At 39.7% G+C, this 20,514-nt stretch overlaps 1 protein-coding gene across 3 annotated transcripts in view; it reads left to right on the plus strand.

The window, feature by feature from the left end:
• BMX (BMX non-receptor tyrosine kinase) overlaps positions 1–20,514 on the plus strand; it is a 44,622-nt gene that overhangs the window by 18,294 nt on the left and 5,814 nt on the right. For 2 of the 3 annotated variants that reach the window (XM_043458542.1, XM_043458540.1), the window contains 11 exons: positions 2,538–2,713; positions 4,206–4,274; positions 4,950–5,003; positions 7,369–7,423; positions 8,896–8,975; positions 11,705–11,832; positions 14,256–14,330; positions 15,174–15,345; positions 16,716–16,932; positions 17,883–17,947; positions 19,611–19,729. In XM_043458542.1, the coding sequence (XP_043314477.1) occupies positions 2,538–2,713; positions 4,206–4,274; positions 4,950–5,003; positions 7,369–7,423; positions 8,896–8,975; positions 11,705–11,832; positions 14,256–14,330; positions 15,174–15,345; positions 16,716–16,932; positions 17,883–17,947; positions 19,611–19,729 (1,210 nt within the window). The remainder of the gene's footprint in view (positions 1–2,537; positions 2,714–4,205; positions 4,275–4,949; positions 5,004–7,368; positions 7,424–8,895; positions 8,976–11,704; positions 11,833–14,255; positions 14,331–15,173; positions 15,346–16,715; positions 16,933–17,882; positions 17,948–19,610; positions 19,730–20,514) is intronic. The other variant, XM_043458541.1, reaches the window with a different exon arrangement.

A 20,514-nucleotide genomic window follows, 5' to 3' on the forward strand; every position in this document is an offset into this window, starting at 1 on the left:
GAGATCCTGGATTAGGATAGATCATAAATTCAATTATTGATGTCCTTATAAGAATAGGAGGGAACACAGAGAGATATACAGAGAAGGTAGCCACTTAAAGACCTAAGCAGATATTGGACTTTTGATGCCATAAGCCAAGAATGCTTAGACCCAACAAAAGCTGGAAGAGGCAAGCAAAGATCCTCCCCCACAGCCTTTCGATGAAAACTTGTTTTTGGACTTTTGGTCTCCAGAACTGTAAGAGGATAAATTTCTGTTGTTTTAAACCACTGACTGTATAGAAATTTGTTATGGCAGTCCTAGGAAACTGATAGAATTATTAAGGTTTGGGGATTTTATGTTGTTATCAGCGACATTTTTTTTGGTTTGGATACATGCTTCAGTTCTGAAGCTTGAAAATTATGGCTCTGTAAAACACCTAAAAGCAAAGTCCAAAATAAGCAAAGATCAACTGGTGGTTACCTAGGATCAGGATGGGGATTGACTAGAAATTGGCCCAAGAGATCTTATAGGAGTAATGGAAAATGGTAAAACTGGATGGTGGTGATGATTGCTCAACTTGATAAATTTACTAAAAGTCGCTGAATCCTATACTTACAAAGGGTGAATACCACAAAGGGTAGTATGTGGTATATAAATTGTGCTCCAGTAAAGTTTATTTTAAACAAATCTAAGAGCAGGACTTCCCTGGTGGCTCAGATGGTAAAGTGTCTGCCTACAACACGGGAGACCCAGGTTCAATCCCTGGGTTGGGAAGATCTCCTGGAGAAGGAAATGGCAACCCACTCCAGCATTCTTTGCCTGGAAAATCCCATGGATGGAGGAGCCTGTTAGGCTACAGCCCATGGGGTTGCAAAGAGTCAGACATGACTGAGCGACTTCACTTTCACAAGAGCAGAGGAAAATTTAGGAGCCCAAACAAGGCATCTAGTCTCTCATGAGGAATTCTTTGTGAAATGTGTTGAAAATGATCAGTTGGGCAAATCAGTGGCCAAGGGTTCCCAAGTCTGTTTTGATTATAAGCTGCCCTAAGTGATCAGGGATCATAGAGGATACTGTGAAAAGCATGTTTTCCTCTGCTTGTTTTCACCAGATCATTCAGTAGAGGACTTGTTTTACTGAGCTGAGGAAAATTAAAATCTGCTCTCTAGTCATTCTGTTTAGATTTCTGTTTAGGGAAATTTCTACTGCATTCATCTTTGGAAAGAAGCACCTCACAGCTCATAAATAGAATAGCTAAAATGTCTAGGATGTCAATCCCTGGAAAAAAGTAAAATATGTGAAAAAATTAAATTCAGATTATATATTTATATGAATTTTTAATGAACTATATATAACATGCACTTAGACAAGTATACAAGTCCTAAGTGGACAACTTCATGAATTTTCACAAACTAAACATATCTGTATAACCCACACTCAGATTAAGAAACAGTACATCTCAGAACCCCAGGACCACCCTCATCTTCCCTTTGGGTCACTACATCCCACCAAAAGTAATCTCTAGGCTGACATATAATATCATAGATTATTTGCCTAGCTTTGATCTTTACATAGATGGAATTATAAAGTATATAGTTGTTTATTGCCTATTTTCTCATGAGATTCACTCATAGTTTAGTATGTGGTTGCAGTTTATCCTCGATTGCTATATAGAATTCCATTGTGTGAATATAATGCTGTATAAGTTTCTTATTGCTTCTGTAACAAATTACCACAAATTTAGTGGCTTAAAGCAACACAAAGCTCTTCTCTCATAGTTCTAAAGTCAGAGGTCTAGAATCGGGTCTATACAGTTGTATTCCTTTAGGAGGCTTTACGGAAAATCTATTTACTTACTTTTTCTAGTTTCTGGGGGCTGCCTACATTCCCTGGCTCCTGGCCCCTTTTTCCATCTTTAGGGCCAGATTGGTAGCATCTGTTTTCCTCTCTGATCTTTGTTTCCATCTTTATACCTGCTCCCTAATCTCTGACCTTCTTGCATCTCACTTGTGCCCTTGTGCCCTTGTGATTATATCTGGCTCATCCCAGTAATACAGGATAATCACCCCATTTCAAGATCCTTAACTTAGTCATATCTGCAAAGTATGTTTTACTATGTAAGGTGACATAGGCACAGGTTGCAGGGACTGGGACATAAACATCTTTGGGGAAAGGGCATGATTTAGCCGACTATAGCCACAATAAGGTTATCATTATTGGGCATTTAGGTCATTTCCAGTTTTTACCTAATTGAAATAATTCTGCTATGGAAAATTCTTTTATATGTTTTTTGGTTTCACTATTGGGCGTATATATTGACTTTCTGGGTCCTAGGATATGTGCAAACAACTTTCCATTGTGATCATGCACTTCATACTCCAACCAAGAAAGTATGAGAGTTCCAAGTGCTCCATGTCTTATGACTAAAATTAGTTACTGCCCCTTTCTTTCCTTCCTATTTTTTTAATTTAAGAGCTGATATACTTTGATTGTCAGTTCCCAGCTCATGAATCTGTGCCTCACTGTGATGTACTTGAATCTCTTGTCCTCCAAAGCTGAAGATTCCTAGAGCAGTTCCTATTCTCAAAGTAGATGAACCATCTTCAAGTACCACTCTAGCCCAGTATGACAGTGATTCCAAGAAAAACTATGGCTCCCAGTCAAACATCAACATGAAGTATATTCCGAAAGACGATTTCCCTGACTGGTGGCAAGTAAGAAAACTGAAAAGGTAAGTCGCAGCTTTCAGTCCAGTGGCACAGCGTGTCAAGTAGACATTACCCCACTGCCTCAGAGCTGAGCCCCAGCACGGTCTGCACAGGCCATAGCTGAGACAGGGCTGCCCTCTCAGAAAATACTCAGTGCCTGAGCCAGAAGCCCAGGGTGGTGGTGGCCCCACTGGGACTCAGCACCGCAGACTTGCCATTTAGATGGCTGAATCTAACGATGTGCACAATACTTGAGCACTTTATTCCCTTTCCTTTCTTTCCTTCTTCCTCCAAATAACCCCACATTCCCGAACACCGAATCTTTAAAATATATCCTTTATCTGAGAGAGCTTAGTGTGGGTAGGTTTTTGCAACGTGCTTTGGCATCACTGGCTAATGACGGTGTTCAAACGAGGCTGTGGGTGCCTTCTCAGGATGTACACCTTCACCTACAGTCTTCTTTGCCACTTGCACTTTTCACTTCACATCTAGGACATTTTTCCTATTTGAAGACATGAGGATATATTACATTTTTAATTTTTTAATGCTTTGGCTGTGGTAAAACAGCACAAAATTTATCACCTTCGTCATTTTGCAGTGTAGAGTTCAGTAGTGTTCATTTTATTCCCATTGTTGTGTAAGCTACCCGATTATTGTGAATGTCTATATTGTATTCCATCGTGTGGATAAACCTAAGTGATGCACAACTGATGGACACTCTCCACATGTTCTTAAAAACTACAAAAAGGCTAAATAAACTGCTTGGTATTTTTAAATAAGAGCTTTCTTATGAAGAGCTGAAGGGAAAAAGCTTTACTAGTGAGCAAGGCTCTTTGGGAAGCTGGGGCTTTCCAGGCTTTCCTTGAACTGCAGCCAGAGGAGCACTTCCTTGTTAAGGAAGCTTGTCACTCTGAAGTGTGGTTTTGAAAAAGAGCCTGGGTTGTGAAGGCAAACAGGAAATAGGTCCTACCTTCCAACTAAAACAGCCTTTGGACTTGGAGAAGTTGGCACTTCCTCATGGGCTGCTTCACACACCAAGTAAAAGAGATAAAATGATGGGTGGAGAGGATGAAGAGAACCCTGCAGATCTATGTGGGTCCACATGGAGTTAAAAGGTTCAGTATTTTCAGGACTTTCCTTTGCAAGCATAACAGCAAAGAGGAAAATAACTTATAATAAAATATATTAATGACAGAATGCTTGCACACATACAAGAAAATCAGAGCAAACCCAGTCAGGATGATTTATTAATCCAAGTTTTCTACTGTTTGGGGTTATTATGAGCCATTATTAAAAACTCACTTCTTTTAGGCATCCTATCAAATGACTGCTTTTTAGTGGGGTCACTCCAACGATGAAAATGTGAAAATGACTCATTAGCTTCAATTTCCAAACCAAGTGACATATATGGGTCACAATATTAAATAAAGCTAAAACATTTACAAACAATTACTTCTGTCATTTAACATTTATAAATAAATATCAATTTATGAACTGTATCTCTCTTTTTTGTAGCAGTGAAGATTTGGCATGCAGTAATCAAAGGGAAAGAAATGTAAATCACAACACCTCAAAGATGTCATGGTAAATCAACTTCAGATATTGTTACAGCCAGGATTTCTTTCATCTGCAGGAAAACTTAACCACAGGTGTAAAAATTTTGCAAGTAGCCTTTAATTTTAAGGTGACTATAAAACAAACAAATACATGGAGTTTGCTTCTCTGAACCCTGAAAGTGGTCTGAATGGATAACTTCTGAGATCACACTGATATTTCCTACCCATCATACATGATATACACAGGCGTCAGCATGAACATGAAGCTACCTGGCTCAGGCATGTGAGCCGGGGGGAAAACAATGTAGTGTTGAGTAACTCTTCTTTGAGAATACCTCTATACACTACCCAAGATTTTCTCTAACTTCATATCACAGCTGTCCCTGAAGCATTTCATCTATTTCAAGAGTCTGCTCTTCTGACAGAGTCAAAGAAATCTACATTCCTGGGATCCTCCTGTATCAAGGAGTCAATTTCTCATGAGACCAGGCATGAGCTCAACTTGTGAGCAACCTTCTCTTCACTTTGCTGACCCCTTCCCAAGTGCAGTAAGGGAAATCTAACAGTGCAGATTTTATTTATGTGGATAAAAGCAGGGTGGGATTTGACATGGCACTGTGAGGCACTTGGATTATTTCTTGCTGGGGTGTGTGTGTGTGTGTGTGTGCGTGTGTGTATTAATCATGTTTCCTCTCTTCTTAAGGGGCTCCCCTGAGTCAAGTTCATCTGAAGAAGAGGAAAACCTTGATGATTATGAGTAAGTTTTGAAAGTCCTCTGTGTTCCTCTAAAACTAGACATAGATGTTTCTATTCTATTCTTCTGCAAAGACTGTATTTACATGGAGAAACTCCTGTGACGTTCTGGGCCATGAAACTGGAGGACGGGTGACAATAAACTAATGAAAGTGTTGTTCAGTTGCTAAGTCGTGTCCTACTCTTTGCGACCCCATGGACTGCAGCATGCCAGGATCCCCTGTCCTTCATTATCTCCTTCACTATCTCCATGCTCAAACTCATCTCCATTGAGTCAGTGATGCCTTCCAACCATGTTATCCTCTGCCATCCCCTTTTGCTTTTGCCTTCAAATTTTCCCCAGCATCAGGGTCTTTTCCAGTGAGTTGGCTCTTCACATCAGGTGGCCAAAGTATTGGAGTTTCAGCGTCAGCATCAGTCCTTCCAATGAATATTCAGGGTTAATTTCCTTTAGGATCGACTGGTTTTGATCTCCTTGCCGTCCAAGGGACTCTCAAGAGTCTTCTCCAGCACCCCAATTCAAAAGCATCAATTCTTTAGCATTCAGCCTTCTTTAGGGTCCGACTCTCACATCACATCACATGACAGTAGTTGTGTACAAACTACTGGAAAAACCACAGCTTTGACTAGGCAGACCTTTGTAGGCAAAGTGATACCTTTGCTTTTTAATACACTGTCTAGGTTTGTTATAGCTTTTCTTCCAAGGAGCAAGCATCTTTTAATTTAATGGCTGCAGTTACTGTCAGCAGTGATTTTGGAGCCCAAGAAAATAAAATCGGTCACTGTTTCCACTTTTTCCCCTTCTACCTGTCATGAAGTGATGGAACCAGATGCCATGATCTTAGTATTTTGAATGTTGAGTTTTAAGCCAGCTTTTTCACTCCCGTCTTTCATCCTCATCAATATACTTCCCCCCCCCCAATCTAGATGATCTAAATTGGCTGCACAAATTCTTGGGATTTATTGCATAGCTGACCCCCGTCCCTTCATTTTGCTTTGTCTTCATAGGTACAGCCTATGACATTTCTGCTGATCATTTCTTTCCTGGAGGCCCTCATCAGGATGATTTTTGAAGGCTCTTATTAGCTTTGAGTCCAATTTTGAAGTTAGTTATGATGCAGTAATTTTACATGGTAGCACAACTGAGCCTTGAATATCAGAGCATTTTTATGTTGGGAGATTCCTATTTCGAGGGTGACCTTATCATTGAACATCCAAACTAGGATACTTTAGGAAGAGGGAGAATGCACTGTTCAGTGTTACACATGGACATAAGACAAAGACATAGGACCATAGAGACATAAAGTGGACCGCTCTGGGCAAGTAAGAATGTGTGATCATTTCAATTACACAGAGCCAGAGTGGTCTTAAGTGGCTGTTAAGGTCCTTTCCAAAATTTAAGATTCTATCATTGGACAACAATTAGGCACAAATAATCATCTCCTGGACTTAGCTGTAGTGTACTCACTCAATCCTGTCCAACTCTTTGTGAGCCCATGGACTTAGCCTGCCAAGCTCCTCTGTCCATGGGATTTCCCAGGGAAGAATACTGGAGTGGGTTGCCATTCCTTTCTCCAGGGGATCGTCTCGACCTGGGGACTGAACCCAGGTTTCCCACACATCAGGCAGATTCTTTACCATCTGAGCCACCAGGGACTTAGAGGTTGGCATTAAGGAGAGGTGGGAATAATAAGGCACACTGCATCTCTCAGACACCTGCTGCCTGACAGTGGCTAAGTCAGTTGGACACTAGGAGAAAACATATTACTAGCTTTGTTTTTGTATGAGTTCTGTTATTGATTCATTGGCTACAAGTGTAGTGAGAGCTTTTTCAAAGTACATGTCACCACCTCTACTTCCCCTACATTTACCCTCCAGAAGGCACCTGCTGGAATCATTCAAACTAAGATAAAAATGACTGAGAAAGACTAGCACAAAAATTATCCAAAGATAATTGTACTTTAACAATTGACAAAGATTTAAACCAATGGGAGTGAACCTCTCATCATGGGTTTTAGTCTTTAGTATTTAGATGAATTGGAAGGCTTCCTTTGATTCAGAAAGCCCAGCTGTGACCATACAGACAGTCTCTGTCTCCATCATTTCTAGATTCCAAAGCGGGGTGAGAGGTGTGCCTTGGGGAAACACTCAGGAAAGATATGTAGGCCCCACCCCCAGAATCACAACTGGGTGGCGGAGACTCAGGAATCTGAGTTTTTTAAATAGCTCTTCAAGTGATTCTCTTCAGCAGCCAAGTTTGTAAACCCCTGATCTAAGCCAATGCCTCATTTTATAGATGAGAAAGTTAAGTGACAAGTTATGCAATTAAAAACTATTCATTCTCAAAATGGAATTCTTTTCTATTGCAGCTGGTTTGCAGGTAACATCTCCAGGTCACAATCGGAGCAGTTACTGAGACAAAAGGTAAGTAGTTTCATCTTTAAAATAGCCTCCAAAGAATGTGTTTCTGTTGTTGGGCTCAGAGGGCAACGCACTGCTCACAGAAACCCTATTGTTAATTATACAGTCCAGACATCATAGTGTTAATTGTTCAGCTTATGGGTTCCCAGGCCCTTCGCATCTAGCCTTCCTCTATTCCCTTTGCTCTATAATAAACCATTCAAAAATTTAGTGGCTGGAAACAAGATGTATGATTCCTCACCATTCTGTGAGGCAGCTAGGCCAGCAGTTTTTCTGCAGGTTTTGCTTAGGTTCACTCACGTAGCTGCCTTTAGCTTGTGGATTGACTAAGAGTGGGGTTAGCAGGGGTAGTCAACCAGGGTGGGTGCCATGTTCCATCTCCATGTGGCTAACATGGGCTTCCTCACAGCATGGTGATCTCAAGGCAGTGGTTGAAGAGGCCAAGCCTCACAGTTCGGGGCAAGTAATTATGGAGTCTCAGCTTTTGTCCCACTGGCCAAAGCAAATCACATGGCCCAGCCCAGAGTCAATGTGGGAGGGGACTGCCCGGAGCAGGAATATACAAAGAGAAGACTTACTGGGGGCCATCTGTACCTCATACTTCAATTCTGTCACAAAAACCATTAGCACCTAAACCAGAGTACAGCAGCTGTAATGGGGAGTAAATCTATCAGATTTTGTTACTAGCTGGTAATGGACTTACCAATGGCAAACTCTTTTGACCTACAAAAATGACACTTTGCTATAGTTCAACCTAATACAGCACACCAACTATTTCTTTGAGGGGTAATAGCGAGAAGGTGGTGACCACTATCTAACTCAGTATTTTTTCACATTCACAGTTTTAAAATCCACTTTGTCCCAATCTAAACTTGCTTAGAATCAGCACATTAAGCAAGGCAAGTTGAGCCTAAATTTAACAAATGATTTGTTCTGCATCTTTGGTTTTCTAAAACGTTCCAGGGGCATGATATGGTGATAAAAGTGTTAGCTGCTCAGTCATGTCTTACTCTTTGTGACCCCATAGTCTATCCATGGAATTCTCCAGACAAGAATACTGGAGTGGGTTGCCATTTCCTTCTCCAGGGGATCTTCCCAACCCAGGGATCAAACTCAGGTCTCCTGCATTGCAAGCAGATTCTTTACCATCTGGATAGCTGGCTTTAAATTTTACTTCTGAAAGATTAAAATGTTAGGCTTGCACAAACACCAAACAGGGAAAAGTATCACAGGTTAAAAATTAACTGGATAGGAAGAGTTGAGACACATAGGGTAAATCTATAAAGACAATGAATGAGAGAAAGAGGGAAGCTAAAGTGGGAGTTCTTTCTGTGCCAACTGATGGGCAATCTGTGCTGTCAATGACATTTAAAATGGATCTAAAAGATCTATTTTCCTACCACCTACCAGCACAAGTCATTTCCAAGAATAATGAAAATGTTTTCTGTCCCTTCCACATTCGCCTTTCTATTTAGGGGAAAGAAGGAGCATTTATGGTTAGAAACTCCAGCCAGGCGGGAATGTACACAGTGTCCTTGTTTAGTAAGGCTATGAAGTAAGTACGATGTGAATTTCTTTTTTTATCTTCTTGTGTATGTTCTTTGAATGTCCTGGTCATTCGGTCACATTTTGCGATAAGACCCCATCTTTCAACTCTGGAATTTGGAATCAAAGTATTTCTGTTGAATGTGACCATTTGTAGTTGCCTTCCCCCACCCCCACTACTTTCAAGAGGCTATTTTCTGGGTGATTCGCTCCTACTCATTGCAGGCAGCAGAGTATTGCCCAGTATACAGACTGCCTCAGGAAACGCTTGTTACAGGAATACTGCATTATTCCCCCTTGATTCATCCTGAGCCTAGAAAGAGAGAAAAAACAGCAATGGCACCTCTACACTCTTGGTTCTAGCCACCAGCTGAACTGAGAAACCTACCCCAACGTCTGGTTTTTAGTGTCTTTCCAGTGGGAGCAGGAGGTTGATTGAGTGTAGCAGTGTTTTCACCAATGGCTTCTTTCTAGGATACTGTCCTATTGGTGGGGTTAAGAGTTCTGGTGTGAAACTGCCCCTCTGAGTCCAAATCCTGACTCTGCCATTCCAAAACATTATGACATTAAGCAAGTTACTTAATTTCTGTGCCTCAACTTCCTCATTTGAAAAGTGGACATAATAACAATTACTATGTTCTATGGATGAAATGGGTTAATTCACATATTGGATCAGAACAGTGCCTGGCACATAGTAATAAGTGTTTACTATTATTGTTGTTGTTTGGAAAAAGTAATATGAGCTGCCCCACTACTTCCATCCCAACACTTAGGTGTATAAAAGGCCCCCACAGTCATCTCAAGCAAGTTGTCATCAACAATATCAGGATCCCCCTCCAGAGTTTTATAAGCCACTTTCCCATTGGTTGTTAGCCTTTCTGTTCCTTCTAAACATCCTGTGAAGCAAACAGGAAAGCTGTTTTTCTTGCACCATTTTACATGAGAGGATTGTGGTTCAAACAGAGCTTACAAAGACCCACCCTCAAAACTAATAAATGACCGACTTAAAGCCAGACCTTCAACAGCTGAGTTCATGTTCATGTTCTCTCAACCATATCCCTGTGTCTTTGCTGAAATCTGGTCAGATCTTGATTAGGATCATTTGAAAAAAGAAATCTCTTTTTTCTTTCTTAACGGTTGGATTGAATGACCTTGAATGATTGAAGGGCCTTGGTGGTTTCTCAATATGCTCTGTCTCGTGTTGCATATATGTACTTTTAAAATAATTAATGTAAAAGTTATTTTATTTCGGGAATGTTTTCACAGAGTGCCTACCTCCAGTTTGAGATAACAGCATGTACCATAAGCATCCGCATGGCATCTTTCAATGCTAGAAGCCACATTCCTGGTGCACCTCATGTACAAGGTTGCAAATGTGGGTGGTGACTAAAGCCAACCCAGTAAGAAGGCGGAGAAGGCTTGGATCACTGACTATCAAAATCTCTATGGCCCTCAGGCCCTCCAGTTTCAGCCAAATCTGATGTCAAAAGTCCTTTTAGTTAAGCTTCTTGACACCAGATTCAGTTTTGAAGGTGGCCAGGGAGAAAAAAGTCAGCAAACAGATGAGGAATCAAATGAAAAGAATCCCAGTGAATGACTACAGAAGGCTTCTTTTATGAAACATCATCAGTGGGCTGAATTTGATTCTAAGACCAAGAGCCGATGAGCCATTTGCAACAAAAAAGCGTCCTTTCTCTTTCTGTAATTACAATTCTAGTAAGGGTGGCATTATAGCAACAAGAATATATTAATAATTTCTAATGTGCCAAGTATAGTGCAAACTGATATGTACATAATCTCATCTGAACTTTGTAACAACTGGATGAGGTAGCTAGCCAGCAACAGAACTCTACCCAAAACCCAGTTCTGGACTGCTCTGTGAGTGTGTGTGTGTGTGTGTGTGTGTGCACGCACGTGCTTAGTCACTCAGTCATGTCCAACTGTTTGCAACTCCATGGACTGTAGCCTGCCAGACTCCTTTGTTCATGGGATTCTTCAGAATACTGGAGTGGTAGCTATTCCTTTCTCCAGGGGATGTTCCCAACCCAGGGATTGAACCCTTGTCTCCTGCATCTCCTGCATTGCAGGCGGATTCTTCACTGTCTGAGCCACCAGGGAAGCCTGGAACGCCATGCCGTACTCTAAAATCTAAGACAGGCGCGTCATTGCTGGTTATCCTAAATCAACATGCATCAATTCACCACTATTTTCTACAAGTAGAGCAAAAGAAAAAGAATGTTTTATGTGGAAAAGGTACAAGTTCACAAGAGGAATTAAAGGCTGTTCCCACCCACTCCATCCTGTACACTCCACTTCCAAAAGAGCCTCCACCCACAGCCTAATGACCATTTCTTCCTACATTTTAATCTCCATTATTATCCTAAAAGAGAACTGATATTTCAGAATAATGATCCTAAAAACTGCAGGGCTCTCAATCATCAAAGGAATATGGCTGCTTTATACTTACTAAGGGAAGAACAGTACAGAAAGGGGGAATTTTATGACAGGTGAATTCTGTATGAGCACAAAGGATCCGCTGAGTTCAGAGAGGAGCTCTCTTACATAATTATGGACGGTCGTGTAACCTCCAGAAAAAACACCGGATGTCGAGACTGAGAAACTGTCTCTGACTTCCCTCTTCAAAATTTGCTAATGTACCTAAGATAATGATTTAATCATTATTTAATCAAGCTTCAGTTGTTGATTCAAAACATTCTAACATTCTTTCTTCCTTACTAGTGATAAAAAAGGAACTGTCAAACATTACCATGTGCATACAAATGCTGAAAACAAATTGTACCTGGCAGAAAACTACTGTTTTGATTCCATTCCAAAGCTTATTCACTATCATCAACACAATTCAGCAGGTAACTTGGTTCAGTTTTTCCTTTATGTTGATAAATATAAATTTTCTTGGACATTACTGACCCTCCAAATTCTCTTTTTTAACATTGAAGAATAGTTGATTTCCACTGTTTCAGGCGTACAGCAAAGTGATTCAGTTATATATATATAAATATATATGTATATTCTTTTTCAGATTCTTCCCATTTTAGGTTATTATAAGATACTGAATATAGTTCTCTGTGCTATACGGTAGGACCTTGTTTGTTTTACATGTAGTAGTGTGTATCTGCTAAACTCAAAATCCAAATTTATCCCTCCCCCTCCCCCAATACTCTCAACTATATAAGGAACCGAAAGTAGGGAAAAAAACGCTCCCAAGCCCTATGCCCGCTGTGTGGGGTTGTGTGCGTGTGTGTATTCACTGATTTTGGGTGTGCCGGGTCTTTGTTGCTGCACTGGCTTTCTCTAGCTGCAGTCAGCAGCGGCTGCTCTCTAGTTGCAGTGCGTGGGCTTCTCACTGCAGCGACTTCCCTTGTTCTGGAGCATGGGCTCTAGGGTGTACGGGCTTCAGTAGTTGTGGCACTTGGACTCAGCAGTTGTGGCCCCTGGGCTCCAGAGCACAGGCTTAATAATTGTGGGGCACAGGCTTAGTTGCTCTGCGACATGTGGGATCCTCCTGGATCAGGGATCAAACTCGTGTCTCCAGCACTGACAGGCGGATTCTTTACCACTGAGCCACCAGGGAAGCCCTGCTGTGTGGTGTTTAACCTACATTTCCTGGAATATAACATTATACACTCTACAATGCCAGAAAAAAAACAAAGCTGAGTGAGTTCAGTGATTCCCTTTTAAAATATTTGCAGGGTTTTTTTCTGCCTATAGAAAATGATTGCAAAATTCAAATAATATAGAAATGTGCATCACTGGAGACATAACCTACATGAACAAGTCAGTGTCTATTCTGAAAGAATTTTTTTCTATGTTGATACTAACACATTTGTTATATATGTATATATATTATATATGTGTGTATGTATACACATTATATGTTTACAGAAATGAGATCATTCTACACATACTACTTTTCAGCTTACTTTCTTTACTCAGCATCTTAGAGGTCTTTCCATAAGCACATGCATATAGTTGAGTCTGTTCTGTTAAAATAGAATTCTAGTGTAGAATTACTCCATAATTTTTCACCTAATCCTACACTGATAAGCAGTTGGAGTATATACAATATTTTCCCATAATACTGGCTGTTTCAGTAAATATAGCTTTGTGCACCTGTATGGGTGTTTCTGTAGCCAAAATCCCTAAAAGAATTTGAGATAATGGTTAAGAACATTTAAAATTGAGGTACTGTCAAATGCTTTTTCAGAAATGTACACTCCCACCAAGAGCAATACTTCATTCTCACTGACCCTGGGTACTGTCACTCTTTTTAACTTTGCTTGATTGACTGCTGAAATATATATATAGAAATTGCCATATGATTCAGGAATTCCATTCCTGGGTATATATCCAAAGAAAATAAAAACATTCACTTGAAAAGATATATGAACCCCATGTTCATAGACATATTATTTACAATAGCCGAGATATGGAGGCAACCTAAGTTCCACCAACAGATGAACAGATAGAGAAGATGTGGTACATATATACAATGGAACATTACTCAGTCATAAAAAAGAATCAAATTCTATCATTTGCAACAAGTCAGTAGACCAGAAGGTTTATGTTCAGTGAAATGTCATACAAAGAATGACAAATACTTTGTTATCACATATGTGGAATCTAAAAAATAAAACAAATGTATGAATACTCACAGATATAGAGAACAAACTAGTGGTTACTGGGGGAGAGAGGGGGAAGGGGCAAGACAAGTAGGGGATTAAGCGATACAAACTACTATGTATAAAATAAACAAGTTATAAGGATATATTATACAGCACAGGGAAATATAGCCATTATTTTCTAATACCCTTAAATGGAGTATAATCTATAAAAATATTGAATCACTAGGCTGTACACTGAAAACTAATATAGTACTGTAAATCCACTTACTTCAATTTAAAAGATAGTTGATGGCTAGCTAATAACACAATAATCAAAAAGGAAAAAAGTTAGCAAAATAAAAATGGTAAAAATTTTAAAACAGATTCCATCAAGAAACTAATTTTGATGAGATTTTTAAAAATCACATAAAGTAGTTTTACACTTTTAATTTTTGCTTTATATAGAACTAATTAGTCAAGTCCAGCAAATTAATTTTACAGGACAAATATGGTCAGAATAGATCCTCTTTCTGCATGAGAACATCCTGAACTCTGCTTTTTTTCCAGCTCCTCTAGACAGAGCAGAAGCAGATATGTGAACCAATGTAATGTAATGTGATGTGATACAATGTGATCATGTGATGATAATGTTGCCAATTTCATTGCAGGCATGATCACACGACTCCGCCACCCTGTGTCGACCAAGGCCAATAAGGTTCCCATCTCTGTGTCCTTGGGAAGTGGTATGGACATGCCCTTGTGCTCTTAAACTCCTGTATTTTTTGGTTTAAAAATATATATATTTATATGTATATATACATACATGTTTATATATTATATATCTGGTGGGTCAGCGGTAAAGAATCCTTACTATGCTTAGTACCCTTAGCCTGGTAAAATAACATTACATTTTCTTATAAAACAAATTAAACTCTGATCCGGGAGACTGTCATTATCCTAAGTACACAAGGTTGCAAACTAGCCCCATGATCAGGCACAGAATCCCAGAATAAGAAAGGACAGGCAGTGGATCCATCTTTTTGGTATGCTAGGGAGATTACAAAATTAGGTTGGGAGGACACAAAGATTTTAGTTTGTTCAAGAAAATGAATGAATATATTAGAGCTGAGGCCCTCCCTGGCACTATCTGAACAGGGATCTGCTTCCTGTCTTCCTTTTTTTCCCCCAGTAAATTTACTTTCAATAATGACACCCTCCCGGATCAGAGTTCAATTTGTTTTATAAGAAAATGCAATGTTATTTCACCAAGCTAAGGGCACTAGACACATCAAGTCTTTCCAACATACCTCTGGGTGTAAAGGTTTTTTAACTCTAATCTTTCTTGTCACTAATTGTAGCTACTTCAGGAACAATACTGTTCTGGTGGCATTGTCATGTGGTTTAACAGGTCATAAGATCACATAACTAACAGTTTTCTTTTTTAAGTGAGCAACTTTTTAAAAAAGTCTTGCTGTTCTTCATGTTGTCAATATTAAATTCTCACTGCAGAGGAAGTCACTTGAGAAGCTGTTAGCCTCAAACCCTTCTATTCTTATCCTAAAGAGTTGCCTGCCTTGCTTTATTAGGAGTCTGGGAACTGAAACGTGAAGAGATTACCCTGTTGAAGGAGCTGGGAAGTGGCCAATTTGGAGTGGTCCATCTGGGCAAGTGGAAGGGGCAGTATGATGTTGCTGTTAAGATGATCAAGGAGGGCTCCATGTCAGAAGATGAATTCTTCCAGGAGGCCCAGACCATGATGTAGGTTTCTTCTAAGGAATTGTTGTTTAGCCCTCATCTTGAGAGGACATTCATGCTAACAGGACTGTCCCTAACATCTCTAAGGTCTGAATCAAGAGTCCACATATCATAGAATATATAATGGAATATTAGCCATAAAAAATGAAAAATGTCATTTGCAGCAATATGGATAGACCTAGATATTAGCATATTAAGTGAAGACACAAAAAGGCAAATATCATATGATATCACTTATATGTGGAATCTAAAATGTGACTCAAATGAACTTACCTGTGAAAAAGAAACAGACTTACAGACATAGAGAACAGACATGTGGTTGCCAGGGGGGAGGGGAAATGGGAGGGATGGAGTGGGAATTTGGGATGCAAAATGCAAATGCAGATGCAAATTATTACATATAGAATGGATAAACAACAAGGTCCTACTGTATAGCACAGGGAACTATATTCTACATCCTGTAATAAACCATAATGGAAAAGAAAAAAAGAATCATCCTGTTAATTGATAAAAGCAGGTCAACTACATAAGGAGTAATTGATGAACATCATAATAGCTGTGAGGACCTACTAGAAGTACTATGTCATGCGGTTGTTGTTGTTGTTTAGTTGCTAAGTCATGTCCGACTCTTTTGTGACCCCATGGACTGGAGCTCAGCAGACTCCTCTGTCCATGGAATTCTCCAGGCAAGAAAACTGGAGTGGGTTGCCATGCCCTTCTCCAGGGGATCTTCCTGACCCAGCGATGGAACCCATGTTTCCTGCTTGGAGGCGGATCTCTTTACCACTGAGTCACCTGGGAAGCCCTTGTCATGTAGTTACCATTTTCTAAATCTATTAACAAAAAATGACACCATAATAACTCAAAATGAAGCTTTTTTAAAAGAATGGAAAATCACAATTAATCTCACATCTCTAATATGACAACTGCTTTCATTTTACCTTCATATTCTTTTTTTCTTTAATGAAATGTTTAGACATCAAAGTTAGATGCTTTAAAATGGAAGTGACTGCTCTTAGGATATAGCTTCCTCCAAATCAGTCATAGAAGTTCTCGAGATGCTACAAGACTAAGCAGGATTTCTGAGGTAATAGACAGACCACTGCTTCCCTGATTCTCTGCAGGAAAGTTGAACAAGCACCCAGAGCAGCTTAATGGATGCTGAGGTTGTCAGTGTCCAATAGCAGCCAGCATTTTTCTGCCTCCAAAGGCTAATGCTCCCAGAATCAGATCCTAAACTTTCCCCTTTCTTCTGTTCCAGTGTAAGGGCAGAAATCAAAACAAACAAAATCTGACAGTGATTCTTTTTCAGGACATCTGGAAAATGGTGTATGGAAATTCAGTATTGAACTTTGAATATCTGTTGTCTCCAGGAAACTCAACCATCCCAAGCTGGTGAAATTCTACGGAGTGTGTTCAAAGAGATACCCTATATACATAGTGACTGAATATATAACCAATGGCTGCTTACTGAGTTACCTGAAGAGTCATGGAAAAAGACTTGAACCCTCCCAGCTCTTAGAAATGTGCTATGATGTTTGTGAAGGCATGGCCTTCTTGGAGAGCCACCAATTCATACATCGGGACTTGGTAAGGAAAGAAAGCCATCTCCAGCTCCCGTCTCCAGCAATGGGGCCATTGGGAGGGACAGCAAAGAGAGCATCTTCACTTACATTGCATTGGCCAAAAAATTCATTTGAGTTTTTCCATAAGATGTTACAAAAAAACCCAAATGAACTTTCTGACCAACCAATATTTTGCTCATTTGCTTAAGCATATGACACTTTTGTGATAAAAATCACAATTCAAAATAATACTTCAAGTATAGAAAGTATTTCTAAAGAAGCCATCAAAGTCTATGTAGTTAGGTTGTAGTATATTGGAAAACAGATGCAAAGGAAAGACTGGTCAATTTAGTGTTTCCCAGAACCACTTAAACCAAGCTAACCTTTACTCCAGGAAGGATTTAGTGCTAAAGCAATAATTTAATACGATAACTGAAAATATAAGAAATGAAATGCATGCATCTTTGAGTCAGGGTGGGTATGGAGAGTATTCTGTTTGATTTGCACTGATATTGATTGATCTTTAGAGATTTTTTGGTGCTAAACACCAAACGTGCCACGCACGCTAGGCCGGTGCATTCTGGATTCTCAGTGCTGCATTTACGCCTTCGAAGCACCCGTTAACACACAGGGTCCTAGCAATGGAGAGAGAACCCCTAGACGTGATTTTTCCCTTCTTGTTGATGAGTTCAGGTTCTCTGTTTTATGTCTAATACCTCTCATACTGTTTGACAAGGATGAATGCTTAAGGGAAAATACTTCTGTGAGCACATTTTCATTTTGAAAGATTGAAAATTGCAAAGGAAAAAAAGACAACATCTATACTCTAGATATTTCCTTTTAAATACAGCATTTGGGATTGTGATATCTTAGATTTTGCTGACAACTGTCCCAAAGAGAAGGAGAATGTGTGATTTTGATGTCAGGGGATCTTTGGCCATTTTCACTATTGGTAATTTTGTTTTCCCTCTAAAGGCTGCTCGGAACTGCTTGGTAGACAGTGATCTCTCTGTGAAGGTTTCTGACTTTGGGATGACGAGGTAAGCCAGTTCCAAAAGGGCAACCAGTGAAAGAGGGATTTCCATTCACATCTAAATGGGGAATACAAAACCTGCTCTGAATTGGGGGCTCAGAAACCTGGATCTCCTCACTCATACTACCTCTGAACACTCATTTCTTCACTGATAAAAATAGAATTGTTCTTCAGAAATTATCCCTAGGCTCTCTTAATTCTTTCAAAACCTTGATAAATATTTTCTAAACGTAAATAAATCCACAAAAGATCCTAAATATTCAAATATAACCGTTACAGCCAGGAAAAAAAACAAGAAAAGTTTAAAAAGCCTTGATTTGTGGCGGGGGCGGGGGGGGGCCGGGGGGGGGAGAGAGAGAGAGAGAGTGTGTGTGTGTGTGTGTGTATGATGGCTCCTTTAGCCCATTCTGGTTTTTTCTTAATACTATATGCTCAAATAGTCACAGCATTAACACTAGGAAAATTTTTCTTGTCTTTTATTAAATTTTCTGTAGCATCAGGTAAGGCAGTAGACTCAGATTCTCTTGGCATTCTAGCAACACTTTAGGATTTGAAAAATTAGCTTGATTGTGACAGCAGTTTAAGAAGAATCTTCCATTTCCTGAATTCTGAATCTTCTTACTATTTAAGCCTCAGAGCCAATTTTCATGGTTTTATACAGGAAATGAAGACACATCTGGTAGCCTTTCCATTCAACAAACATTTATTGAGTGCCTAATGCCTAGGCCCTGTGGGAGATACTAATATAAATGGGTTAATCCCTGCCCTCAAAATGCCCACAGTTGAGTCTAGAGGGCAAGCAGATGTCCCTGCCATTGAGACAAAATACAGCTATAAAGTTGTGCCAATTCAACATAAACACATGTAATTCTGAGGAGGGATAATATAGTTTCAAAGAGATCTGAAGAGTTGACCAAAGCCAGCCCTATATTTAGCAAACATGTCCCTAAAAACACCATAGGAAGACCTGTGTGTTTTTTTTAAGTTTTCTTCAAAATTCGTTATGAAAAGCTGCTCCTCTTCTGGAACCCCTAAATATTGTAAACAAAAGTATACTGCATATCCTTGAGCATATACTTTTATCATCTTGATATCATCATAAGATATTGTTGTCCATCACTGCTTACAACAGCAGAAGATTAGAAGCAATTTACACAGTTAAACAAATTACATTAATCCGTAAGAGGGAAGACTATTCAGCCATTAAACATGATGCTGCAGAAGAAAACGTAACCATGAGGGAAATGTTCTCAATATGCCATTAAAGGAAAAATGAAAGCAAACCTCAGTACAACAGAAACCCAATTTTGTTCAAATTATATATAGAAAAAAAGATTGGAAAGTACAAGCAAAAATGTATCTTAAGTGGTAGCATGACTATCCTTGGGGTGGGATTCAGAGTGATTTCACTTTTACGTTTTTTTTTTAAATATTTTATATTTACCAAATACTTTGCATTCAGATTTTGGTATTTTCAAAACTAGATATCAATTTTTAAAATGCTTACAAGTCATAAGCAGCCTCTAGCTAAGCTCACAAACTGAAAGATCCAGAAAATCGAGGCCCTCGGCTGAGACTGGATGGCTGCAAGTCCTGCATCGGCCAGCAGAGGGCTTCCCACTTGGTACAGCCAAGTGGCGTAAGGGCTGTGTTAATGTTTTCCCCTACAGGTATGTTCTTGATGACCAGTATGTCAGTTCCGTGGGAACAAAGTTTCCAGTCAAGTGGTCAGCCCCAGAGGTGTTTCACTACTTCAAATACAGCAGCAAGTCAGACGTATGGGCATTCGGTAAGAATGTGGCCACATGAGACCCATTTCACAAGCTGGCTTCCACAATAGGAAACCACATAGCAGCAACATCCATTTTCAGCAAACCCTCTGAGCACTTACAAAATTACCTGTATACCCAGAGATAAGCAAGGGATTGAAGCCGATGATGGTGACCCTTTCTTGGGTCGGTGTTAGGATGTCTGCCACTTATTGTATAATTGGCGTGTTGCTAACACCTCCTCATAAGAATCAAAAGGACTAAAAGCTTTTTGCACTGAAGATTTTGTTTTCAAAAAGGAGTCACGGAAAACTAAAACCCAGTTTTCATGAAGTATAAAACATTGAAGGGCTTAAAACGAAGTCATCAGCTTTCTGCATGAAAGTGGCATGATAACCATTATTCTGAGTTGACCAATTTGGGGGGGTGCGGAGCATGAGTTAGCACTTTCTTTGGCCCATCCCAATTTCAGCTAGCGTCTTTGTTAAAATTCATCATTTAGATGAGGGGTCAGTAAACCATGACGCAGGACCATTTCCAGTGGCCTGTTTCTGTAAGGGAAGTTTTATTGGAGTGCTGCCGTGTCCTCTGTACATATGGTTTATGTATTGTCTGTGGTTGATTTTGCGCTTGCAGCAGTAACTGCCACAGAGGCTGCATGACCTTCATACCTAGTGAACTTACTGTGTGGCCCTCCCTATTTTATTAAAGATCTGCATTGAAATTAAGTAAACATAATTACAAAATTGCTTCCCTGGTGGTTCAGTGGTAAAGAATCTGCCTGCCAAACAGGAGACACAGGTTT

Source organism: Cervus canadensis, chromosome X (genome assembly GCF_019320065.1).
Source record: "Cervus canadensis isolate Bull #8, Minnesota chromosome X, ASM1932006v1, whole genome shotgun sequence".
Taxonomy (NCBI): Eukaryota; Metazoa; Chordata; class Mammalia; order Artiodactyla; family Cervidae; genus Cervus; species Cervus canadensis.